The sequence below is a fragment of the Delphinus delphis genome, chromosome 21, assembly GCF_949987515.2.
Source record: "Delphinus delphis chromosome 21, mDelDel1.2, whole genome shotgun sequence".
In the NCBI taxonomy this organism is placed as follows: domain Eukaryota; kingdom Metazoa; phylum Chordata; class Mammalia; order Artiodactyla; family Delphinidae; genus Delphinus; species Delphinus delphis.
The window spans coordinates 3088306-3109974 of NC_082703.1; the positions used below are offsets into that span (position 1 = coordinate 3088306).

General features: G+C 40.8%; 1 protein-coding gene across 1 annotated transcript in view; it reads left to right on the forward strand.

Moving 5' to 3' along the window:
• Nucleotides 1-722: 722 nt before the first annotated feature.
• KAT6A (lysine acetyltransferase 6A) overlaps nucleotides 723-21669 on the forward strand; it is a 107372-nt gene continuing 86425 nt past the window's right edge. The window contains exons 1-2 of the mRNA XM_060001514.1: nucleotides 723-799; nucleotides 3314-4230. Of these exons, the coding sequence (XP_059857497.1) occupies nucleotides 3631-4230 (600 nt within the window). The 5' untranslated portion in view covers nucleotides 723-799; nucleotides 3314-3630. The remainder of the gene's footprint in view (nucleotides 800-3313; nucleotides 4231-21669) is intronic.

Genomic DNA, 21669 nt, shown 5'->3' on the forward strand with positions numbered 1-21669 from the left:
TCATTGTGGTGAAAGGGCTCGACACGGCATCCAACTTTCTACCCTTCCCCTCCTCCTCGCACCTACTGATTTTCCCGCAAAGGGGTGGATGTGTGGGGAGAAGATGCGCGCAGACAGGGAATGATGAAGCGAGGCGGCCTTCTCCCCGCCCTCCGCCCCAGCTCCCGACCCGGTTCCGGGGAGTCGCCGTGGGAGCGGGGCGCGGGCACCGCGGTGCGGAGGGAGGCTCGGTGACGGTAAACACAGGCGCCATCAGAGTTCAGATCCTACCGGATTTCCGCGCCGCACCGATGCCTCCCCACCCCGGCGCGACCCTCTGCTTCCCCAGCTGTGCAATGGGGACACAGCACCTCCTGCCCCGGCCATCGGCCCGGCCCAACCGCGCTAGAGGGGCGAGCAGGCGCCCCCGACCGCCGGCCTCCTCCAGTCCTCCTCCCGCTTTGGCTTTGGCCTTTTGTACCGGCCCCACGTGATCCGCCCGGCCGGCTCTTCCCTCCTGCCCCGCCCCGCCCTCCGGCCTTTCCCGGCTCTCGGCCCAGCTCTTCCCGCTCCTCGGCCGTCCCCCTCCCGCGCTGCCCCTTCCTCCCCCTCCCGCTCGCCTAGCTCTCGGGCTGTTCCCGCGCCCTCCCCCAGGCAGCCGTTCCCTCGCGACGCTTCCCCTCCCCCCGCGGCTGTTCCACCGCCTCGCCTCCCCTCCCCCCGGCCGCAGCTCACTGTCTCCAAGATGGCGGCCGTGTCAGTTTGGGGCATCTCCGCGGTCCGGCCCGGGGCCCCGCTTACCCGGCGTTCTTCTCCCCCGGTAAGTAGTCGAGGGGCCGCCCCCGGCCGCCCCCGTCCGTCAAGCCCGAGGCTGAGCCGCTCCGGGACCCGCCTCGCCGCTTCGCAGGGCCGGTGGCCGCTGCAGGCCCCGCCGCGGCCTGCGCCGCCTCCCGCTGCTCTGCGCCAGGCCTCGGGCTGGGGCGCCGCGGCCGCCCCCTCGCGCCCGGCCGGCGCCCGGCTCCCGGCTCCCCCGCCCCGCGGCCCGCGCGCCGCCGCCGGCGGCCCGGGCCGGGCTCGGCCGGGGAGCGGGCAGCCGGGAGGGGGCGGCGGCGGTGGCCCAGGCCGCGAAGCCGCGGGCGGGCCGTGCAGGCGGCCGGCTCTCCCTCGGGGCGCGCCCACCGGCCTGGCTCCTGCGCCCGCCGCCCGGCCCGCCCGGCCCCTGCGCCCGCGCTCCCGGCGCTCGCGCTCGGCCCCTGCGGCCGCGCGGCGCGGGGTGACAGGCGGCCGTGTTGTGGTGCGGAGGGCGCACGTGCGGCGGCGTGTGCGCCGGGCTGTCAGCCCCGGCGCCGGGGGCGGCGGGCGCCTGTCAGCGCGGAGCCGCCAGGCCCGCCCGCGCCCCACCGCCCGGGACCGGCCTCCGGGCGGCCGCGGCTTCGGCGAAGCTGGGAGCGCAGATGTGCGGCTCTCAACTCTTTCACGTGATTTCATTGTTAACTTCGTCCTCGGGTTCCGTTCCCGTCCGGTGGGAGCCGCCGACTCCCCGTCGGCAAGCCGCGGGCTGGTGCCGTTACAAGTTTCTGAAGTTTCTCTCCCTTTAAAAATAGAGCGCGAAGAGGCGTTCGCGGGGAGGTGGGGGGGATGGAGGTCGGGGAAGGACTGCCGGAGGCGAGCTGCACTTTCTCTCCGGCCGCCGGGGTACTTTCCTGGCGTTAAAGCTCAGGTCTGCAGGCGCTTCGCTTACTGAAGACCTGAAGACCCGTGCGCATCCCGGCCCGAGAGACCGCGGGTGACTGTCCTTCGTTCTCTCACCTGCGAGGTTAAGCAGCCAGGACGGGCCCAGCGTCTGCAACTCGGGCTGAAGCCTCTCATTTCATTGTAGCGTTAATGCCTCCGTAATGCACCCACTCCGAGTAATACCGTGATTTCTGTCCTCTCGAGACTTTCACCACGGTGAAGCTGAGTTCTTCCCTCGGGGGACTGCTTTTCAGTCAGCTAATTTAGAAAAGAAGTCTTGGCTCAGGTTTGCGTGTTTCCTTCAGCCTTTTCTTTCTTATCAGAGTAATACTATCAGTTTCTTCATATCTGTTAGTTTTCCTTTTGATTTTAGAGGCACTCGGAAGAACGATTACTGTGGGAGCCATTTTTCTAGGATGTTTATGTTGTAAGTGCTCCTCAGAGTACTCCTTGGAGTTCTAAAAAACATTTAGGTAAAGGTAAATGTATTTTTGGAAGCAAAGAAGTTATTAGATTCGGAATTCATTATTTTGGTGATTTTCAAAAAGATTTGTATCTGCCAGATTCTTTTGTCTGAAAGAATACTGACTTTGATCCTGGAGAGGCAACGTATGTGTGTGTGTGTGTACATACATATATGTGTGTGTGTATAAGTATACGTTGGTGTCTTATTCATTCATGTTCATTTCAGGACAGCAATCTTGAATCTTTACGAGGTCGTCTTCTCTTTAGACTACAGACAGGCAATACATTTTTCTCCTGTGCTGTACATTTGATATGTAGTGTGTACATTTGAAGCCAGTGATTCTGGGCCATTCTCATTTCTAGTTGCTATGTCTGTAGATTGGTTATGAACATTTTGACAGTTGTTGGACTCTCTCCAGTATATTGAATGTTACTAGGAGAAGCTTATCAGCATGTGATTCCTAAAATTTGAAGGAAATTGGAATTAAAAAAAATTCTTTGAACACTTTTCGCACTTGACTATTTCCAAAATGTTAATTTTGTTTCCACTTGGAATGTTGAAAGTAATATCATACTTAAAACGTGAACTTGGTTTGTGGAAATTGTATTTGTTTCTTTTACTATATGCAATAGTTAAAATTTTCTCAATGGTTTTCTGTCCATCTTATTGACTGTTTTCATCCAGTCTGAATGTCTGGAATTTTGAAAGATGAAAGTTTCACTCTTACTTTCATTGCAGGATTCTTTCTGCTAATCTAGATACTTGTTGAAGTGCTGAATAGTTTCTTGGAGAAAGATGTCAAGGAAGAGTTTCAATTCATAGACTGGTGAGCAGAGATTGTGGAGGGCAGAATAGCCAGCACCCCTCTGGTTAGTTGTAGCCTAAGGTCATTCACAGTGCATCTCGTCTTGTTTCCTCATTGTATCCTAATTTTTAATCTTTTCTTCCTTTTCTTCGTTTTTCCAGTGGTTTACATACATGATCGTTTTGGAATGTTGATGGAAACATGATCAGACTCCTACAGGTGCTCAGTGAACACTGTTTGAGTGCTTTAAAGACTAGGATGTTTCAGTTCCAGTGTATTTATAAAACGGGCCTTGATAGGAAACTGACCTTGTTTTAATTGTTTTCCAGGCATAAGATGCACATTTTTCTGCTGGGAATGAGATGTTCTTGAGTTCTTACAACTTTATGAACAGACCCATGTGTGGTGCTATTGAGAAGTTTGTTGAGAAGTTTGAAGATATTTCAGATAACAGGTTGTTTTGGTTTCTAAAGTAAAAGTGGGGAGGCACTCTGTTTTGTGAAAGGAGGAAGGACTCAGGCCAGAAAACTTGTATGCTATGGTTAACTGGTTCCCAGCCTCCGGGAATGTTGTTTTCCATGGTGTAAAACTTACTCAGCATCAGGATAAGGGATAACGACTCTATGGATATACAGAATCCTTCACCATGGTAAAACTCGCCAACCCGCTGTATACGGAGTGGATTTTGGAGGCCATCAAAAAAGTGAAGAAGCAAAAACAGCGTCCTTCAGAAGAAAGGATATGCAATGCAGTGTCTTCATCCCATGGCTTGGATCGTAAAACTGTTTTAGAACAATTGGAGTTGAGTGTCAAAGATGGAACAATTTTGAAAGTCTCAAATAAAGGACTCAATTCCTATAAAGATCCTGATAATCCTGGGCGAATAGCACTTCCTAAACCTCGAAACCATGGAAAAGTGGATAATAAACAAAATGTAGACTGGAATAAACTGATCAAGCGGGCAGTCGAGGGCTTGGCAGAGTCCGGTGGCTCAACTTTGAAAAGCATTGAACGTTTTTTGAAAGGTCAGAAGGATGTGTCTGCATTGTTTGGAGGCGGTGCTGCCTCTGGCTTTCACCAGCAGTTACGATTGGCTATTAAACGCGCCGTTGGCCACGGCAGACTCCTTAAAGATGGACCTCTTTATCGGCTCAACACTAAAGCAACCAATGTGGATGGGAAAGAGAGTTGTGAGTCTCTTTCTTCTTTACCTCCAGTGTCACTCCTTCCACATGAAAAGGATAAGGTAAGAATGGCCTATGCATCAGTGTTCACAGAGCTGATGATACAGCATGCTACAAAGCCACATTTCTAGGAAGTTGAATAGAAGTTACCGTTGGTGTTTGGGGCCTTTTGTGGAATAATCACCTCCTGTTTTTTATTGGTGAATTCTAGGTGTGAGAACTCAGTAGATGCTAATTGTTCTGATACTTTGACATATTTGATGACTAAGATTCAAAGTGTAGAGTATTGCTCTGCCTAAAAGAACATACCTAGATTAGAATTAAAAAGTAGCACACAACTTTAAACCTGTTACATAAAAGTTCTTATAATACTTTATTGCTGAAGTTGATGAGCAGCCAAATGCTGGAGACTTTAAGAACCTGTCTTCTTTCTTTTTTCCGTTTTGATGCCGATTACTAGACAGGAATGAGACCGATTATCCTGACCATAGTAGTGGCTAAGCAGATTTAGCAATTCTTATTTTTGCTCTTTGTATTCTAACTTTTGGTCATGCTTTATTTTTTGCATATGATGAAGTCCTAAACATTATTATTTACGACAGGTGTAACTGCATGCATCAGGAATACAGTAGCCTATGCTCCTAAAGTTCTGGGGAGTCCGGAGTCTTGATACTCAAATGGTATACTTTACTGTGCTGTGTGTTTTATGCCATTATTTTGTACCATTGAAAGTATGTCTTCTTAACAGTCAATCTTGGCCCTTAAATAGATATTTGAGGATGAGGAGAGTTTTGTTAGCAGCTCCTTTGTACGTTGACCTGGTGTCTTAGCTGTGAATTTATTTCAGGTGTTCTGAATTGTGGTTCTGTGGGGAGTGGCTGTACTTTAAGTTGTTGCACACCTTACTGTACACCAGTAACATCATCGTCATTGCTTAAGATCGTGGAGGCTACTTCTAGGGTGTTAAGATTCTAAAGTTAACATTGAATGTATTTTAAAATATTTGAGATTTGATCTAAATTCATTGCAGTTAGTAACCCACCAGTAGATTTTTGTTTAAATAGCAACTGAAAATGAACAGGTTTTTTTTTTGGATGCAGGTTTTAGAGATCTATTTTAAGGTTCAGTTTTCCCTGTGAACTTTGAAATAGAAGCATTATCTTACTGTTAGTACCCTTAAAATGATTCTGATGGAGTCATGGATTAATAGGCAATCCCATTCATAACATGGTTCATGCTCCGCGGCATGTGGCATCTTCGCAGACCAGGGCTTGAACCCGTGTCTGGGGAGGTCCCGCTAGGATTTTACTTTTGAAAGGGACTTTTAAGAACCATCTAATCCAGCAATCCTTATTTTGCAGCTGAGCCTGAGACCTTTGCATTAAAAAAATGTTTAATCCAGTAGAGATCTGCTGGTTTGCTTTGGTTAGGAACATCTCTTTGGTTTATATAACTTTAATATACAGTATTGTTAACCAAAGTAACTAAACTTGGAAAAATTGTGTTTCGTTGAGTAGACTTTTGTATATTTGTACTGGTCTGATTGGGAAACAAACTTATGATAGTATCTACAAAATTAGAGTTGATGAGATCCATTATATATTTTTGAATGGAGTCTTATTTTCAGTGGTTAAGTTTTGTGCATGACTTTCCCCAAAGATATGAAAAGCTCACATTAAAAATAATAATACAGTAAACTCTAGGGCAAGGAATTATTCCTCCTATGAACAGATTACGTTTGTTCCTTTTGTTGTATTTAACTACTTTCCTCTTTTTTTAAAAAAAACAAAACTGTCCAATCATTCCCCATTTGGAATTGATTGATTTGCTGTTATGAAAACCTAGATATTCTTTAAAAAAATTATCCAGATTATATTCGACAGGGGTGGAGAAAGGAAAGTGTTAGGCTAGAAGTAGTTTCACTTTTAGGGCATTAATTAATTCAGCAAATAGTTACTGAGCACTTACTGTGGGCCAGGCATTCTGCTTGGAGCTGTGGTGGCCTTACCTGCTCTGGAGTGCATGTGTACCTACTGGTCTGCTCAGCTGTGGGTGAGAGATGAAGTTCAGGGACTATGGAGCAGCCTGAGTACGTTCTTCTTTTTTCTATACGGTTCTAACTTTTATTGTGATTATTAACCTTTGGAAGGAACTGTACATTAACTTTTCAGCCACTGAGTGGTTTTTGTTTTGCTGTTTTTGGTGAGATAGCTGTACAGAAATATTTTTAAGAGTTTTTGTGAAGACACTTGAACTTAAGTGTGTTTTCACTTGAGGGAGAATCTGGAGATACTGTGATTTAAAAGTTTTATCCATGTTATAAGGGAGATTTGCTGTACTAACTTTAGGTTGTTGTAGTTTATGGTGAGTTTATTTAACTTAATGATGTATTTATACTATATGCCAGACGTTACTTTACAGCCAGGCATATATTAACTCGTTTAATCCTCAAATAACTCAATGAGATAGGTACTGTTGTTTTACAGATGGAGAAACTGAGGCATAAAAGAGGTTCAGTAACTTGTCCGAGTCACAAAGGTATTAGGTGACAGAGCTAGGTTTTGGACTTGGGCATTCTGGCTCCAGAGTCTTTGTGACAGCGATACCTACTGCCTCTTGGGAGTTGTTGGGTATAATGCCTGTCACCGCATTCAAGTACACAATTGTAAATATTCTTGGTGTTAACTTCAAGGCACATTCTCTGATTGTAAAAGGACATGTCCCGCCCCCCGACCGTTCCCATTTCACTGGCTGCGTCCCTTTTTTCTCTTTCTGTCATAGAATGAATTCTAAAATTTACTTTGAACCAGCACTAAGAACGTATCAGAAACCAGAGATTATGAATAATCTAGTTTTGTATACCTGAGGTCCATAAATTAAAAAAACAGTTTGGTCTGCATGACTTTTTTTTTTCTTAAAGATATTTTTTGTGTTTCATTTTCCTTTCAGATGTCACTGAAGTCTTCTGATTTGTAGTTTGGGATTGGTTGCATGGCTGTAATAGAGTGCTTTCATTTGGGACAAAATGTTGCTTTCCCTTGAATTATGGGATATGGGTGAGGGTGATAGTGTGTAACTAGCTTAAATAACAACGTCCTCCTTGCAAATTTCTCTTTTTTTTGAAATACAGATATTACTGTAAGATAATTTGTTCATTTACTTCATTTATTCATTATTTATTCAGTAAGCATTTAGGCATCTACCATGAACAGTGCATTTAGGGTTTAGGTCCTGTTGGGGATTAAGGCATAGAAATGTGAAATAACTTTTTTGCAACGTTTGTTTAGCTTATGAAATATAACTTAGTTTTTTGCATTCACTATTTTTTTTTTTTTTGGTAACAATTAGGTATTGTGAATCTCTGAGAAAGAATGAGATGTTTCTTGGGTGAGGCTAATTATTATTTGAGATTCTAATGGTCCATTAAAAGAATTACTTTGGACACTGAGTCTCCATTTCCCTTTCAGGAGTAATTTTCACCTTCATTTCAAATTTCTGGGTTCATTTTACACAAAGAATAATTTACTTGAATATCTAAAGCTTATGTTCCATATTACTAGTACAGAAAACTATACGCTTATGGTAATCAGCCACATCAGGAAAGTGTTGTTAGCCTGTGGAGTATTGTGGAACAGAATTATATTTTGCTGAAGCATTCCACTTGGGAAAGGAAGAGAAGATATTGTCAACTAATGTTATTGTTTAGCTTATTACCCATTAGGTTATTAATGTTATTATTTAGGTGACTTGGAGCAGAAAGATCAAATGATAAATACTAGCCTTCTAATATAAGTTATATCACAATTCAGTAAACTCTTAGTGCAGTCCAGATTATTTTGTGTTACTGGAACTTGGCATTTTAAATTCATAGAATAAAAGGGGCATTGACAGGAACTTTGGTATTTGATGTAGAGTTGCTGATTAGAATGGAAATATGTTTTCAGGTTACGAGAGTTAAGAATGATAGTTTTGATTTAGCTATTTGGAAATGGCCTTTATTGTAAAATTGTTTCACATGTTATGTGTTAGAACAGTGATATGATAAAATTGTTTATAAATGTAAGCTTGGTAATGTTGTTTTCAGATATTTTGTTGCTATCATACTTTTTAGTAATTGTCCATGCTATTAAATTCAGGGGTGTGTTGACTGCTTGGCAGAATGATTGTCTATTTAAAAAAAAAAAAAAAACACAGGCACACCAAAAAACTGCAAAGTAAAGGTGCTACAGAAAAGTTGAGAAGAGATACATTAGTAGTAAAAAGTGGAAGAAGTTCTCAATTTAAAAATCCTTATGAGAGCATGCAAGGAAGTGTATTTCATAGTAAAATTATTGGGAAACTTTTTAAGTTGCAAGTTTTAATTCTTACATCATGGGGGAGGGAATGGAGGATAATGCCAACTGTATCAGTCTTTAAGTGAAGAAGGATTATTTTAGTGAAAATTGTCCTAACCTCATGTAGTTGACTTTATTTTTCAAGTAATGGCAAGGATACAGCGACATGAATATTGTAGATTTTGTAATGTCACCGAGTTTGCAACTGATTGATCTCAGTAGTTATATTTTCTTACATTATAATTAATTACATTAATTATAATTACAGTAATTGTACATTTCTTACATCATTGTTTGTACCATTTTTTGGTGACTCTTAAATATCCTGGGTCCTGAGGAGAAACTGGCTAGAAATAAAAATTTGTTACTAACAAGTCATTGAGGTGGATTAAATATAAACGTGGTTAATATAAACTGACTTCGTCTCAGCAGACTTGTTCTATTTAAAAAAAAACAGAAATTTAAAAATAACTCAGGCAGAGATATGTTTGTAATGCAATATTTATTTAAATACAATCAATTGTACAGATATTTTAAAAAATTTTATTTTTGGCTGTGTTGGGTTTTCATTGCTGTGTGCAGGCTCTAGTTGCGGCGAGCGGGGGCTACTCTTCGTTGTGGTGTGCGGGCTTCTCATTACGGTGGCTTCTCTTGTTGCAGGGCACAGGCTCTAGGCACGCAGGCTTCAGTAGTTGTGGTGCATGGGCTTAGTTGCTCCGCGGCATGTGGGATCTTCCTGGACCAGGGCTCGAACCCATGTCCCCTGTATTGGCAGGCGGATTCTTAACCACTGCGCCACCAGCGAAGTCCCTGTACAGATACTTTTTTGGTCTTCTAGTTAGCCTTTGAGCTATGTGTGCTTTGGTAGTTTTCAGTCCATGACACACCCTGAAAGAAAACTTGAGCTACTAAAGCAACCTTTGATTTAGCCATTGCTGATCAAACTTCTGTACCCAGCCAGTGCACACAACCTAAACATTTTTCTTAGAGTTACAGTTGCTAACACTTTACTCTTTCTTGGGCTAACTTCTTGTAAATTGATGAAATAAATGGAAGAAATTAACGAAGACATCAGATAGTACTACAGATTGCTTCTAACCTCTTTCTTTATCCTGTATCAGGAGGCCAAGGGAATGTAAGCAGTTGCTTGTAGAAACCTATTAATAGCTAACATTTGTTAAGGCCTAACAGTGTGTTGGGCACTGTTCTGAGTACTTTCTTATTGAAGTCTCAAAAGAACTTTACATGGTTAAGTTTTATAGGCATGATATATTTATATAATAGCTGTTTAATAATACAAGTTTTTATTATGGCTTCTTATAAAATGCCAAATGGAAAATAAATATATGCAAAATACATTATTTTCTTATTCTGCTGCCTGTTTTTTTTTCAGTTCATTCGGACACGTGGGCCAGCACTTTTTTACATTGTACTTAACTGTTAATACTATGAAAGCAAATAGATAACAGGAACTGTGCGATGAATCTGGGGAAAGAAATATTGTATCATTCCAGGTTTCTTGAGGTTGTAAGAATCTCCTTCACAGATATTTCTTCCCTTTCTATTTAGAATAGTGGATGAAGTATATTTACACTGACATGTTTCTTAGATATGTGAGAGGACTGAATCTGGGTGCCAAGTTTGCTGGTTAAACTAGAGTTAAAAATGTTGTTTCTAGTGAACTGGGAAATGTTTTTTAAAATTATAATACTGAATACTTTTCATGCTCTGATTTGAAATGTTTTAAAGAACCAAGTAAATGTTACCTATAGGGATTAATTAAGAGCCTCAATCTGGTAAAGTTGTTTACCAGTTGGCTACTCAGGGGTGGAGTCAGTTCATAAAGAATCTGCAGCAGATGAATTAAGCCAGTAGCCACTTCACCCTTCTGCTTTTCCCAGCTGGAGTAGGATTAGGACTCATTCAGCTGCAGCTGGTTCCCAGGAAAATCTAGGCTGTTTCTTCTGGTTTTCTCCTTTTGACAGGAAAGTCAAAGTTCCCAACAGATGGCTTTCATCAGCACTGTACATAACTCTGTAAATTCAAGTCAAAAGAATTACTTTCAACTTTATTAAGGGACAGGTGAAGAAACAGTTCGTAGTATGGCCCTATTTGGTTTAGGGTTGAAATTAAGCATAGAGATTATAGGAGTGTAGCATTTAGATTTGCAGAATGCCATTCTGGGTCAAAATAGTTTTTAACTGCTAGCAATTAAAGAAAAAGACCTGCTAAGAAAAAATAAGTCTGGCTGTAGTGTTGAGTAAGGTATATTTTTTGATTACAGTATATTTTATATATTTATTTATGTTTTATATGTTTTATGTTAATATTTTATATTAAAGTGTACATTTTTATTAAGGTATGTAATTTTTATTTTGGATTATTCTTACAAAGCATAGTTACATTCTTAGAAAAAATAAAGGGTAGAATCATCTCCATTTTGTAGAACTTGTAGCCAGTAGCAATCTTGGATAAAAATGATTCTCATCTTATTTCACAAATAGAGAAACTGAGGGTCAGAGAGATTTGAGTGTCTTGCTTAATGCCCCACAGGAAGTTAATTGCGTCTGGGAGAAGTGGTCGGGCCCTTCTCGGTTCTGTGCTTTTTTCGTTAGGCTGTAGTACTGTCTTACAGTTTTAGAGAGCAACGAGTATAAAATAACATTGTTAAAAATCTCTTCCTTAATGGAAACCATAGGATGAACCCTGGTGTAGAGAATTTTGGTGGTTTTTGTAAACCACAAATATGTAAATCTGCTTGTTTCGGTGTTTGAAGACTCCAGAAAGTCGAAACAGTTTTTTGTTTTGTTTTGTTTTTGGAAAAGACTGCTTTCTTATGACCCAAACTAGAGGAATTAGAAAGTTTTCTTCTGTTTTAGCTAAATATTAGGAGAACATGTTAAACTACCCTAATGCTGGGAGATGAAGTACTCCTTGAGTTTTGGAAAAAATGTCCACTTCCAGTTAAGTCTAATTTTCAGAACGTCTGCAACTCACGATGTCCGCATGATTTGGGTAATTGGTTTGAACTTAAAATATTTAAGACGGAGATAGAAAGGTACAAGCCTTTCTATTAATTAATGAAGTAATTCTCATTAAAGGCATTAAATATGGGTGGCCTAGAAGTGTACAGTTCATCACTCATTGTTATGTATACATAGTATCTTGGTTCTGGGTGAGTTTGTTAATACCAGTAAACAAACCTTACAGGGAAGGCAACAGGCAACAGGTCATGTTTGTCTTTTTTGGTCTTTATGACTAACCGTTCATCTCTGCATTACTTTTAACTTTTACTTTGCTGTAAAACTTAGCAAATAGACTAGGAAGTGGCAAATAAAGGTTAAGATTGGGGACAGTTATAAAATAATTGGATAGAGTAGTATGGCACTATTTGGTTTAGGGTTAAATTAAGCATAGAGATTATAGGAGTGTAGCATTTAGATTTGCAGTAGGTGGTTTTAAGATTATTGGTAAAACTTGTTAAGGAGAAAGTGACTGCTGTAGAAAGACAATCAGGCAGACTAAAAAACTTAAAACCTTTGTATATGTGAAAGAAGACAGCTGATTCCTTTACCTTTTGTGCAGAAGAGGTAGAGTCCATGTACGTGAGATTATTATCGTGCTTTCACTGTAGGCTGCCTTTTCCTCCAGGGAGTTGTGAACTGTAGTTGACCTAGAGAGCTGTTGTTCAGTGTTGGTTTTCAGTTCTTTCTGCTTAGTACAGTGCAGGTTTGTCTTTTTTCTTAGTCATTGGCTACAGCGAAGCATTTAACTCCTGAGTTTTCTAGAACCTATAACAGAACTCTTGGAAACATTACATTTTTGGGTGTGTGTTGAGTATGATGCTGTGTTTTAATAGTTTCCTAACTTTTCTATTCAGGACATCTTTAAATATCTGACGTAGGGTTTAGATCCTCTTTCACCATTTTCCTGCTTTAGTTATTTCATTTCTTCTCATGCCAGTCTGTTTTCCTTTAATTCTCTAACATAAAGCTAAAGTCCTGTTCTTTCTAAAGCAGTGGTTCTCGACGCTAAATCCACTTTAGAATTACCTGAGGAGCCTTAAAAAATAACCACCAAGCCAATTAGACTCCAACAGTGGGGCCCAGATTTCAGTTTGTTTATTTGTTTGTTTGTTGAAGTCTCCATGTGCATCTGATATGCAGCTAGGGTTGAGAACCCCTGCTCTAGCGCTTCGAACCAACATGTCCTGTGGTGGGAACTGGCTGAGGGAGTCAGGGGACAGAATTGCCTAGGGATTGAAATTCAGATACAGGAAACAGCACATTTCACACCTACTCTCATGAACGCACTTTGAACCCAGGACAGGGTACCTCTGGAAACCTGAATTTTGTTCTACTCCGTGACCATAACTGCCTTAATTTTCCACTTTTCTCTTTTCACTCTTGCTGCACCTGCTCTTTTATCTCATCAAGGTTTCCCATAGGGAATGTAGTTCAAAGAAGGTTCCCTGTGTGATTCTGATGCCCCTCCTATCCCCCCATGAATGCTTTTCTTCTAATTGTGTGGCCTTACGGTTTATCATTGCAGTTACTCACTTTACTCCTGCATCTAATTGGCAAACCCCAACCTTGAAATTAAGCCAACCATCCTCTCCCTGCTCCTCTGTGAGACTCGATCATTTTGAAGAAAATGGCACAAACCCACTGGTAGGTTGCCACTTGCAAGTTTGTGGCCTCAAATCTCAGCTCTGTCTTCTGCTTGGGGATGTACGTCTGTGTCTGTAGTCTGTTTTCTCTGCAGCAGTTCAATATTCCCTCCAACCCTTTTGCCTCTCTCATTTTCAGCAGATACTCCTGTATTCTGCTTCATAGAGAGAAGAGAATCTTTCTGACCATATGAGCTCATCCAGCTTTACCCTTCCCACGCTACCCTAAATACATTTGTACTTACTTTTACCCCCTTTACTACCCCTTCAGAGGACGTGAAAGAAGCATCTAGAGGTAATATCTCTGTTTATGTGCAGGATCCTTTTCTTTCCTGCCTTAGGAACCTTGCTCCATCAAGTGTTCCAGTCTTTTCGCTCTTTGCCCCTTAGCATAGAGAAGTCTCTCCCATCAAGTCAGAATAGAAGCAACACTGCTCCAGATTCTTCTCTCCATCTATACCCTGTCTCCTTCCCTTCGTTTTGAAACTTCTTGGAAAAAAGTCTACAGTTGTTCCAGATCTGTTGCAATCTGGCCTTTGGCCCTAGCACCGTCTGAAACAGCTCTTGTGGACAGTTTTCAGTCTTTATCTTACCTGACCTCTCAGCAGCACTTAGCATTTGTTTACTCTTCTCTCTTCCCTTGACCTCTGGGATGATTCTTTCCTAGGTCTTCCCCCACTCCTCCCATCTTTCTGGTGATTCATTTTCAGTTTACTGACTTTTTATCTTTTGCCTGTAGCTTACATGTTGGATTCCCTAAGGTTCTGTTCTTTGTCTACTTATTGTGTTAACCTTCCTGAGTTATCTCCAGATGTACCTTCTCTATACTGATGACTCTAAATTCATATCTTAAACCAAATCTCTCTTTTGAGCTCTGGACTTATATATCTCACTGTGTAGTGTAGTGTCTTATCTCAGGCACTTCAAATTCATGATGACCCAGAAGGAGTTTATCACCCTCCTTCAGCTTGCTCTTTTGATTTTTTACTGTGGTGAGAGGCATTGCCATTGACTCTGATTCCTAAAACAGGAACTTCGGTGCCATCTTCTACGCCTCGCTTGCTCCTCTTTTGGATTCAGTTCTAGTCCATCCCCAGTCTTTTCTGCTGCTTTAACATCTCTATTAATGAGCCCTTTCTCCATTCTAGCTGCTACTCTCTTGGTGCAGGTCCTCATTGTTTCTCTCCTGACTTAGTGTAGTAGCTTCCTCACTGGTTTTCCTTCCTCCAGTATCATCTCCTTCTGGTTCACATTATTGCCAAGAATGATCTTATCAAGAAGCAGTTAAGAACACAGGCTCAAGAACCAGACCATCCAGGTTTGCATCCCATGTTGGTACTACTTGCCTTATGACCTTGGGTAATTTGCTTAATCTTTCTTTGCCACATTTCTTTTTATAGAATGGGGATAATACAGTACCTCTCTCATAATGAAGTAGTGAAGATTTAACGGGTTAATGTAATGTACATCAGTGTTGTCTAATAGAGCTTTGTACGATGGTGGAATGTTTTATACCTGTACTCAAAGCAGTAGCCACTAGCCATATGTGGCTCTTGAGCTCATGAAGTATGGCTGGTTGACTGTAGAACTTAAATTAAAATTTTATTTAATTGTAACTTAAGTGAAATAGCCACATATGACTAGCAGCTATTGCATTGAGCTACACATAAGTCTAGTGCTCTGTAAATGTTACGTATTACCATCTTTCTAAAATAAACTCTGCTTAAGATCCTTCAGTGCCAAATTCTGTGGCATCATATATATGATTTTTAACCCCCTACTTTACCTCCCATGTTGCTCCAAATTGTCTACTGCTACTGCTTCATGTGCCCTCTGTGTTTCACTATACGAGTGATTCTCAAAGTGTAGTCCTAGGACCAGAAGTAGCAGTAATGTCACTGGAAAACTTGTTTGAACTGCATATTTTTGGGCCATATTCCATGCCTACTGAATCACAAACTGGGGGTGGGGTCCAGCAATTTGTATGTTAATAAGCCCCCCATTGATTCTGATGCGTGCTGAGGTTTGCACATTCCAAACTACTTGGAGTTCCTCAGGTCTACCTTGTTTTCTCTTGCTCCTTTGTTTTCGTCCCATCTGGAATCCTTTCTCTCTTCTTTACCAGTTAGCTCTTATTTCACCTTGAAGACTTAGCCTAGGCATATCCTTTATTTCTTCCTTGTCACCCATCCTGCTTCCAGGCTGACTTAGAGAGCTGTCTTCAAGCCCCTGATATCCTGAACACCCCTCCTTCATAGCCCATTTTACACTGTATTCATAGTGAACTTAGGATCTGGTTTTTCATCTTTATACCCTGTCTATCTAACGCAGTGTCTGGTGCTTTGCAAGTATTTATGGAACATCTTCCAGGTGCCAGCACAGTGATTAGGTCCTGAGTGAAGAAGATACAGTCCTGTAATTAACACACACAGTGATAAGTGCTCTGATGGGCTGAAACAGAGTGCTGTGGAAACCCAGAAGAGCGGGTGGGGAAAGTTAGGGAAGCCTTCTCAGAGGAAGTCACATGTGAGAGGTTAGAAAATGGGGAAGCAGATGGGTGGGGTGGGAAAGAGAGCGGTTCCTGCAGAAGGAACAGCATGTACAAAGACCTAGAAGCAAAACATTGTGGGCCCATAATAAATGTTTAATTGAATATGAATAAAAAAGTCACATGTTTAACTTCTAGGTTTTGGTTTTGAAGTCGCTACTCTCCCTAGTAAACTTTAGTTAGCATTTTATGTTTCTGCATTTTATAAGCAGCTTTGGTATTTGATATCATGCTTTCTTTGAGCTGATGATTAAAGGTATGATAGGGTAACCTCCAAGCCAGCAGGATACATTTATCTTTTTTCTTTCTTCCTTTCTGTTTTTTTTTTTTTTTTTTTTTTTTTTTTACCTTTTTATGGTAGAAGAAAGAATTTATCTGAAGAATTATCCTTCAGGGTGAGTAACACATCGGTGGTAGCAGAGGTAAACAGCATTCCTTTCACTGCATAAGAATAGGCCAAGATTTTAAGCAGGCAACTTCAAATTTAGGGCATTGACAAAGCATATCATGAGGAGGGCTGAAAGGCAGCCAGCATGACAGTCACCACTGGTCACTTCTGTAGCCCCGCTCTGTGTTGGCCCTTTTTGCCCTTGTTGCTGCCATCCTTGGCTTCTTGTTGCTCTCATTTACCCTCCATTGTAAGCGCATCAAGGCCTTGGTTAATGTGCTATGTAAGCTCCCTTTTTCATAGCTGTTGAATACCCACTTTATCTATGTACGTTTTAGTAAAATCTCACCTTTTACTCTCTCTGACTGTTCTACAGGTGGGTTGGCTCCATCATCTACTAACTGTGAAGAAAGTTAAAAATACACCATTTTGTTTCTGATAACTTCAGCTACGCGGAGAACTCAACTTCAGCCAAGAAAGTTAGAGAAGGAGAAAGGGAAATAAATAGTCTTTTCCCCCCAAACTTTGTATGAGTGGTAATAACATACTCTGAAGTGTTGCACAGATTAAAAAGAATTTTGCTTTCATACATATTATTTTTGACATAGTACTTGTAGTAAGGTAGGCAGTCCAAGTGCTATGGTGGCCAGGTTTTGCTTACGCAGAATTGTATGGTTGGTTAAGGGAATAAATAGAACTAGAACCAGGTCCCTTTCAAGCCCAGTACTCTTTCAGCCACATTAGGCTGCCTCTTGTTCATGAAAATGACAAGCATTAAAAAAAGTGGGTACTTCTTCAGCATTTATTACATACATCTGTTAAACCACTTATCAAGTCATACATGTTATTAATCCTGTATCCAGGTCTTGACAGATTGTAATATGCTCAGAAAATGTTTGTTGAATGGAAACTGTCAGGTTTAAACTGGAAAGGGGAATGATAGAAATTAGGTTGATTTAAAAATTTTTTTTAAATATTAAGTCTCCTAGTAAACTTAGAAGCTGAACCATTTATCCTCTCAAAATAATATAGATTGAAAGGAGAGAGAGTTCAGACGTTTTCTGCAAATGCTTGACACCTCAGCTGAAAAGTACCATTTGCCACTTCCTTTGGGGTAATATTTGTTCTCTGTTACCCCTGTAGTATTTTTAAAAGTGTAAACAATGGTGTTTTCCCAATAGGTAATACATTCACGGGTACATAACATTTCAAACGTACGGAAGAGTATCCCACGAGAAGTGTTCTTCTGACTCTGGTTCCCTAGCCGACCGGTTCCCTTCCTGGGCAGCGGTCAGTGGCTTTCGTTTCTTTTTTACCTTCCAAGGAGATTCTGTGTGTATGTAAGCAGTCACTTTATATATACATTTTTTTTCTCACAGTTGGTAGCATATCTTAACATACTGTTGTGCACCCTCCTTTTTTCCATCTCTACTTAAGGACATATCTTAAGTGTGTTCCACATCAATACGTGAAGTTTGGTGGTATTCCTTTATGTGGGTGTGCCATAATTTATATAACCAGTCCCTTGCTGATGGACATTTGTTTCCAATTTTTTGTGACTACAAATAGCACTCAATAACCTCCTTTGTGCATTATTTTACTTACAAATTCCTAGAAGTGGAATAATTGGGCAAAGAGTGTGTCTTGGTAATTTTGATATTTCTAAATTTCTCTCCATAGAGATTCACCCACAGTGTATCAGAATAGTTGTTTCCCTACACCCTTGGCAACACAGTTTATCAAACCTTTTGATCTTTGGCAGTCTGATAAATGAATAATCATTATCCATTTTTGACCCTATGCTTTTGCTTTCATTGGAGTTAGCTCTTCCGACCTAGTGACCAGAGACAACCTCTGATCTGTATTTCTACTGTTAGACTGTCTTAAGCCTGATTACTTGAAAATGTACAATTTTTGGGGTCATGGTAAATTTTTTTTAACTGCTGCTTTGTTGCTTTAAGAAGTATCCAGGTCTTTTTGCTGGACCTCCCTTGTGAGCAGCAGCTTATACTGATAGGTTTCTGTCACGTAGAGTCAGCTCCCACAACACCCCCAAGTAGAAATCTTAGCCTGTCGCTTTTCTACTGATGGCAAGGAGCAGATGATTTAGTATGACCTTCTTTGTCAATCTTTTTAAGTGCTTGTATTTGAAAACTTATATAATTTTGAATAAATATTATATGCTTGATGTTACATTTAGGTCATAACAACATTTTAAGGAAGACTGTCTATTTTACAGAAGAAACAAAGGCTCATAGAGGTCTAGTGATATGCCCAAGGTTGTATAGTTATAGTATACGTGCCAGAATGTAGAGGCTAGTGGAGTGTCAAAAGAAAAAAGCACTGTGAATTCAGAGTTGAGATAAACTGAAACTCTGGTAAATTGGTGCAGTGGTTTAAAGTATTCCTGAATTATTACAACATTATTTCTGATTAGTTTAGGGCTTATATTTAAGAGTACATTATCTTGACCTCATCAATTACTTGTTGTTTGATCTTTAAATTACTTTGCCCTCCATGAGCTTCAGTTCCTTTTCTGTAGGAGAGAAGTAACCACCCAATGCGTGCAGCAGCTGCCTACTAAGGATTGTTTTAAGCCTGAGCAGGTCATGGCTCCAGGGATTTTTTTTTTTTTTGCCTTCACTTGCAAAAATAAACAGCAGGATATAGTGCTGATTTTCCTCTCCTTTCTCCGGTGAAACACCAAACACCAAACCAAACAAATCAATTTATTAAACCACAAAATCTTGCCATCATACTTTAAAGACTGAAGTTTTCATGAACACATGTCAATTTTAACAGGACATAGAAGCAGACATATAAATAGCTTAAAAAGCATTTTTCACATATCTGTAATCCATTTAAGTTAGGATGGATGTTCTCTGGTCATGTTCTTTTGGAATAGGCAAAATATTTGACAATCCCTCATTTGGTCCTGTTTTTTAAGTAATAGTAGCTCTCTCTTCCCCGAGTAAAAACAACAACCAAAACACCAACAACCCTCACCACCCCCCTCCCCGCAGAGTACCCCCTTTGTTAAAGTTGTTCATATAAGTCTGTATTTTGTATCTTGAATTTCAAGATTAGAGTAATGATGAAGCCTTAGAGCTGTTGTTTCTCCCCATGCAAAGCAACCTGGCCCATATCGGAAGTCAAACTAAGGACTTTAATATAATTAAGCACCATGTTTTATTTTTATAGCACTGCTTCTCAAATTTTCATCTGGGAATCTTGTTAAAATGCAGTTTTACATCTTTGCTGAAGCCTGAGATTTTGCATTTCTAACAAGCTCCCAACAGTTCCGCTGCTGCACAGAACACACTTTGAGCAGCAAGTTTCTGTAGGACTGAATCTCTCCTTTACTCTTTTTTTTAAAAAATTAATTAATTTATTTATTTTTGGCAGTGTTGGGTCTTCGTTGCTGCACGCAGGCTTTCTCTAGTTGCAGCGAGCGGGGGCTACTCTTCATTGCTGTGTGGGCTTCTCATTGCGGTGGCTTCTCTTGTTGTGGAGCACAGGCTCTAGGCGTGTGGGCTTCAGTAGCTGTGGCACGCGGGCTCAGTAGTTGTGGCTCGCGGGCTCTAGAGCACAGGCTCAATAGCGTGGCACATGGGCTTAGTTGCTCTGCAGCATGTGGGATCTTCCCGGACCAGGGCTCGAACCTGTGTCCCCTGCATTGGCAGGCGGATTCTAAACCACTGTGCCACCAGGGAAGCCCCTTTACTCTTGACTGATTGTGTCTTAAATCATACGGTTATTTTCAGGTGTTCATTTAGACTTCCACTGAACGTCTATGTCACAGGCACTGTGCTAGGACTGGGATTATAATGGGGATGCTGGATAGATACTCTGCTCTCAGTCAAGGGAAAGCCAAGGAAATAATAACAACCAAGTATATGAAATTGTGATAAGTCCAGGGAGCTCTGAAAATCTAAGTACAAAACTACTTTTTAAACAGGTTTAAGAAGATAGTGAAGCTAGGTTGTCTGGTACATTGACGTCTAAGTTCCCATCTAAGTTCCCAATAGGCATAAAGTGGAACTCTGATCAAAGTGTCGGTCTAAAACAGATGATGGCAAACTTTTTTTTGTAAAGGGCCAGATAGTACATATTTTAGGCTTTGTAGGCTCTATAGCCTCTGACCTAACTACTCAGCTCTTAGCAGAGTAGCCATGGGCAATACGTAAATGAACACGTGTCATTTGGTCTGAAGGCCATAGTTTGCCCACCCTGCTCTAGAACAGCAGTATATTACACTCAGTTGTAAGATGTGTTGAAAATAATTGAAAATAAAGTAATGATTTATTTAAAAAATTGAGGTGGTTACCTCTATAATAACATTACTGATTTGTTTGCATTCAAATATGCTATCTTGGAACATGAGTTGTTCATATACCTATAGATACCCCTGAGAATAGATCATGCATGTGATTGTCATTTGTCATGTGTATCATCGGGAAAGGAAGGGTAAAGAATCATAGTTAGTGTTCTTAAAGAGTAGCAGAAACACTTATTTCCTCCTTTTATATGGGGAAAGAAGCTGTGACAGGTTAGAGGGGTTAGGGAATTTCAGTACAGCTATATAATGAAACGTTTCCATAAGTTACTTTTTCTGGCCAGTATTGAAAAACATGTAATTCCTGGACCAGAAGAGGATGGCATTCATGGGCACTCAAATGAGATATCATTTAGGGTGGTGAATAGAATTTGGGCTCTGGAGTTTGCTTTCTGGTTTCACCACATAACTAGTTGTGTCATCTTGGGCAAAGAATTTAACCTCTTTGCCCCTCAATTTCTTAATGGGATCATGATACCGAATACAGTTTTTGGAGATGATAAGAAACACTATTTGATAGCACTGGTAAATAGTAGGCCCTCAGTAGATGTTGCTTCCCCTCCCTTCTGACCTGCCTGAGGAAAGTTAAGAAAAAATGTTTCTGTCATATAAGAATGTTAAAATTTTCTTGGAGGTAAAAAAGTAAAAGAGGAGCATGTTCAAAATAACACGCGAACAAATGTAAGGCCTCTTAATAGAGAGGTAAGTAGGTAAGAAATTATCATTTAATTGTGGAACTAAAAGTCTTAGGAATTCTTTCAATTCAAATCCATATTTTTACAGATGAGAAGAGATTAAACGACTTCCCCTAAGCGTCTCTATGTTGTCTTTGTAAATAGGTAGAGAAGGACACTCGAACGTTGATGAATGCATGTTACTGGCTCTTGGTTAGGATTTTCTTTATCTCTAAGCTCAATTCATCTTGTTTCATTTTAAGCACCTAATAGCTTTCTTTGCTTATTTTGGAACCTTGGTAAATGTTGACTCAAATAATTTTCTGACTTCAACAGAGATGAAGAGTAACTATAGTCTTGACTATAAATTAAATAATCTTGATTTGTTTAATGTTGCCACTAGGAACAATTTTTAAATGACATTTTTGTAGCTCTTGGATTTTTTTGCAGACCTAAGAACTTATAATACTGCGAGTCTTTTTGAATTGCATTAGTAGAAGGGAAAGGAGATATTGAATACTGACAAGCCAGAAAAAATTATACATATATATA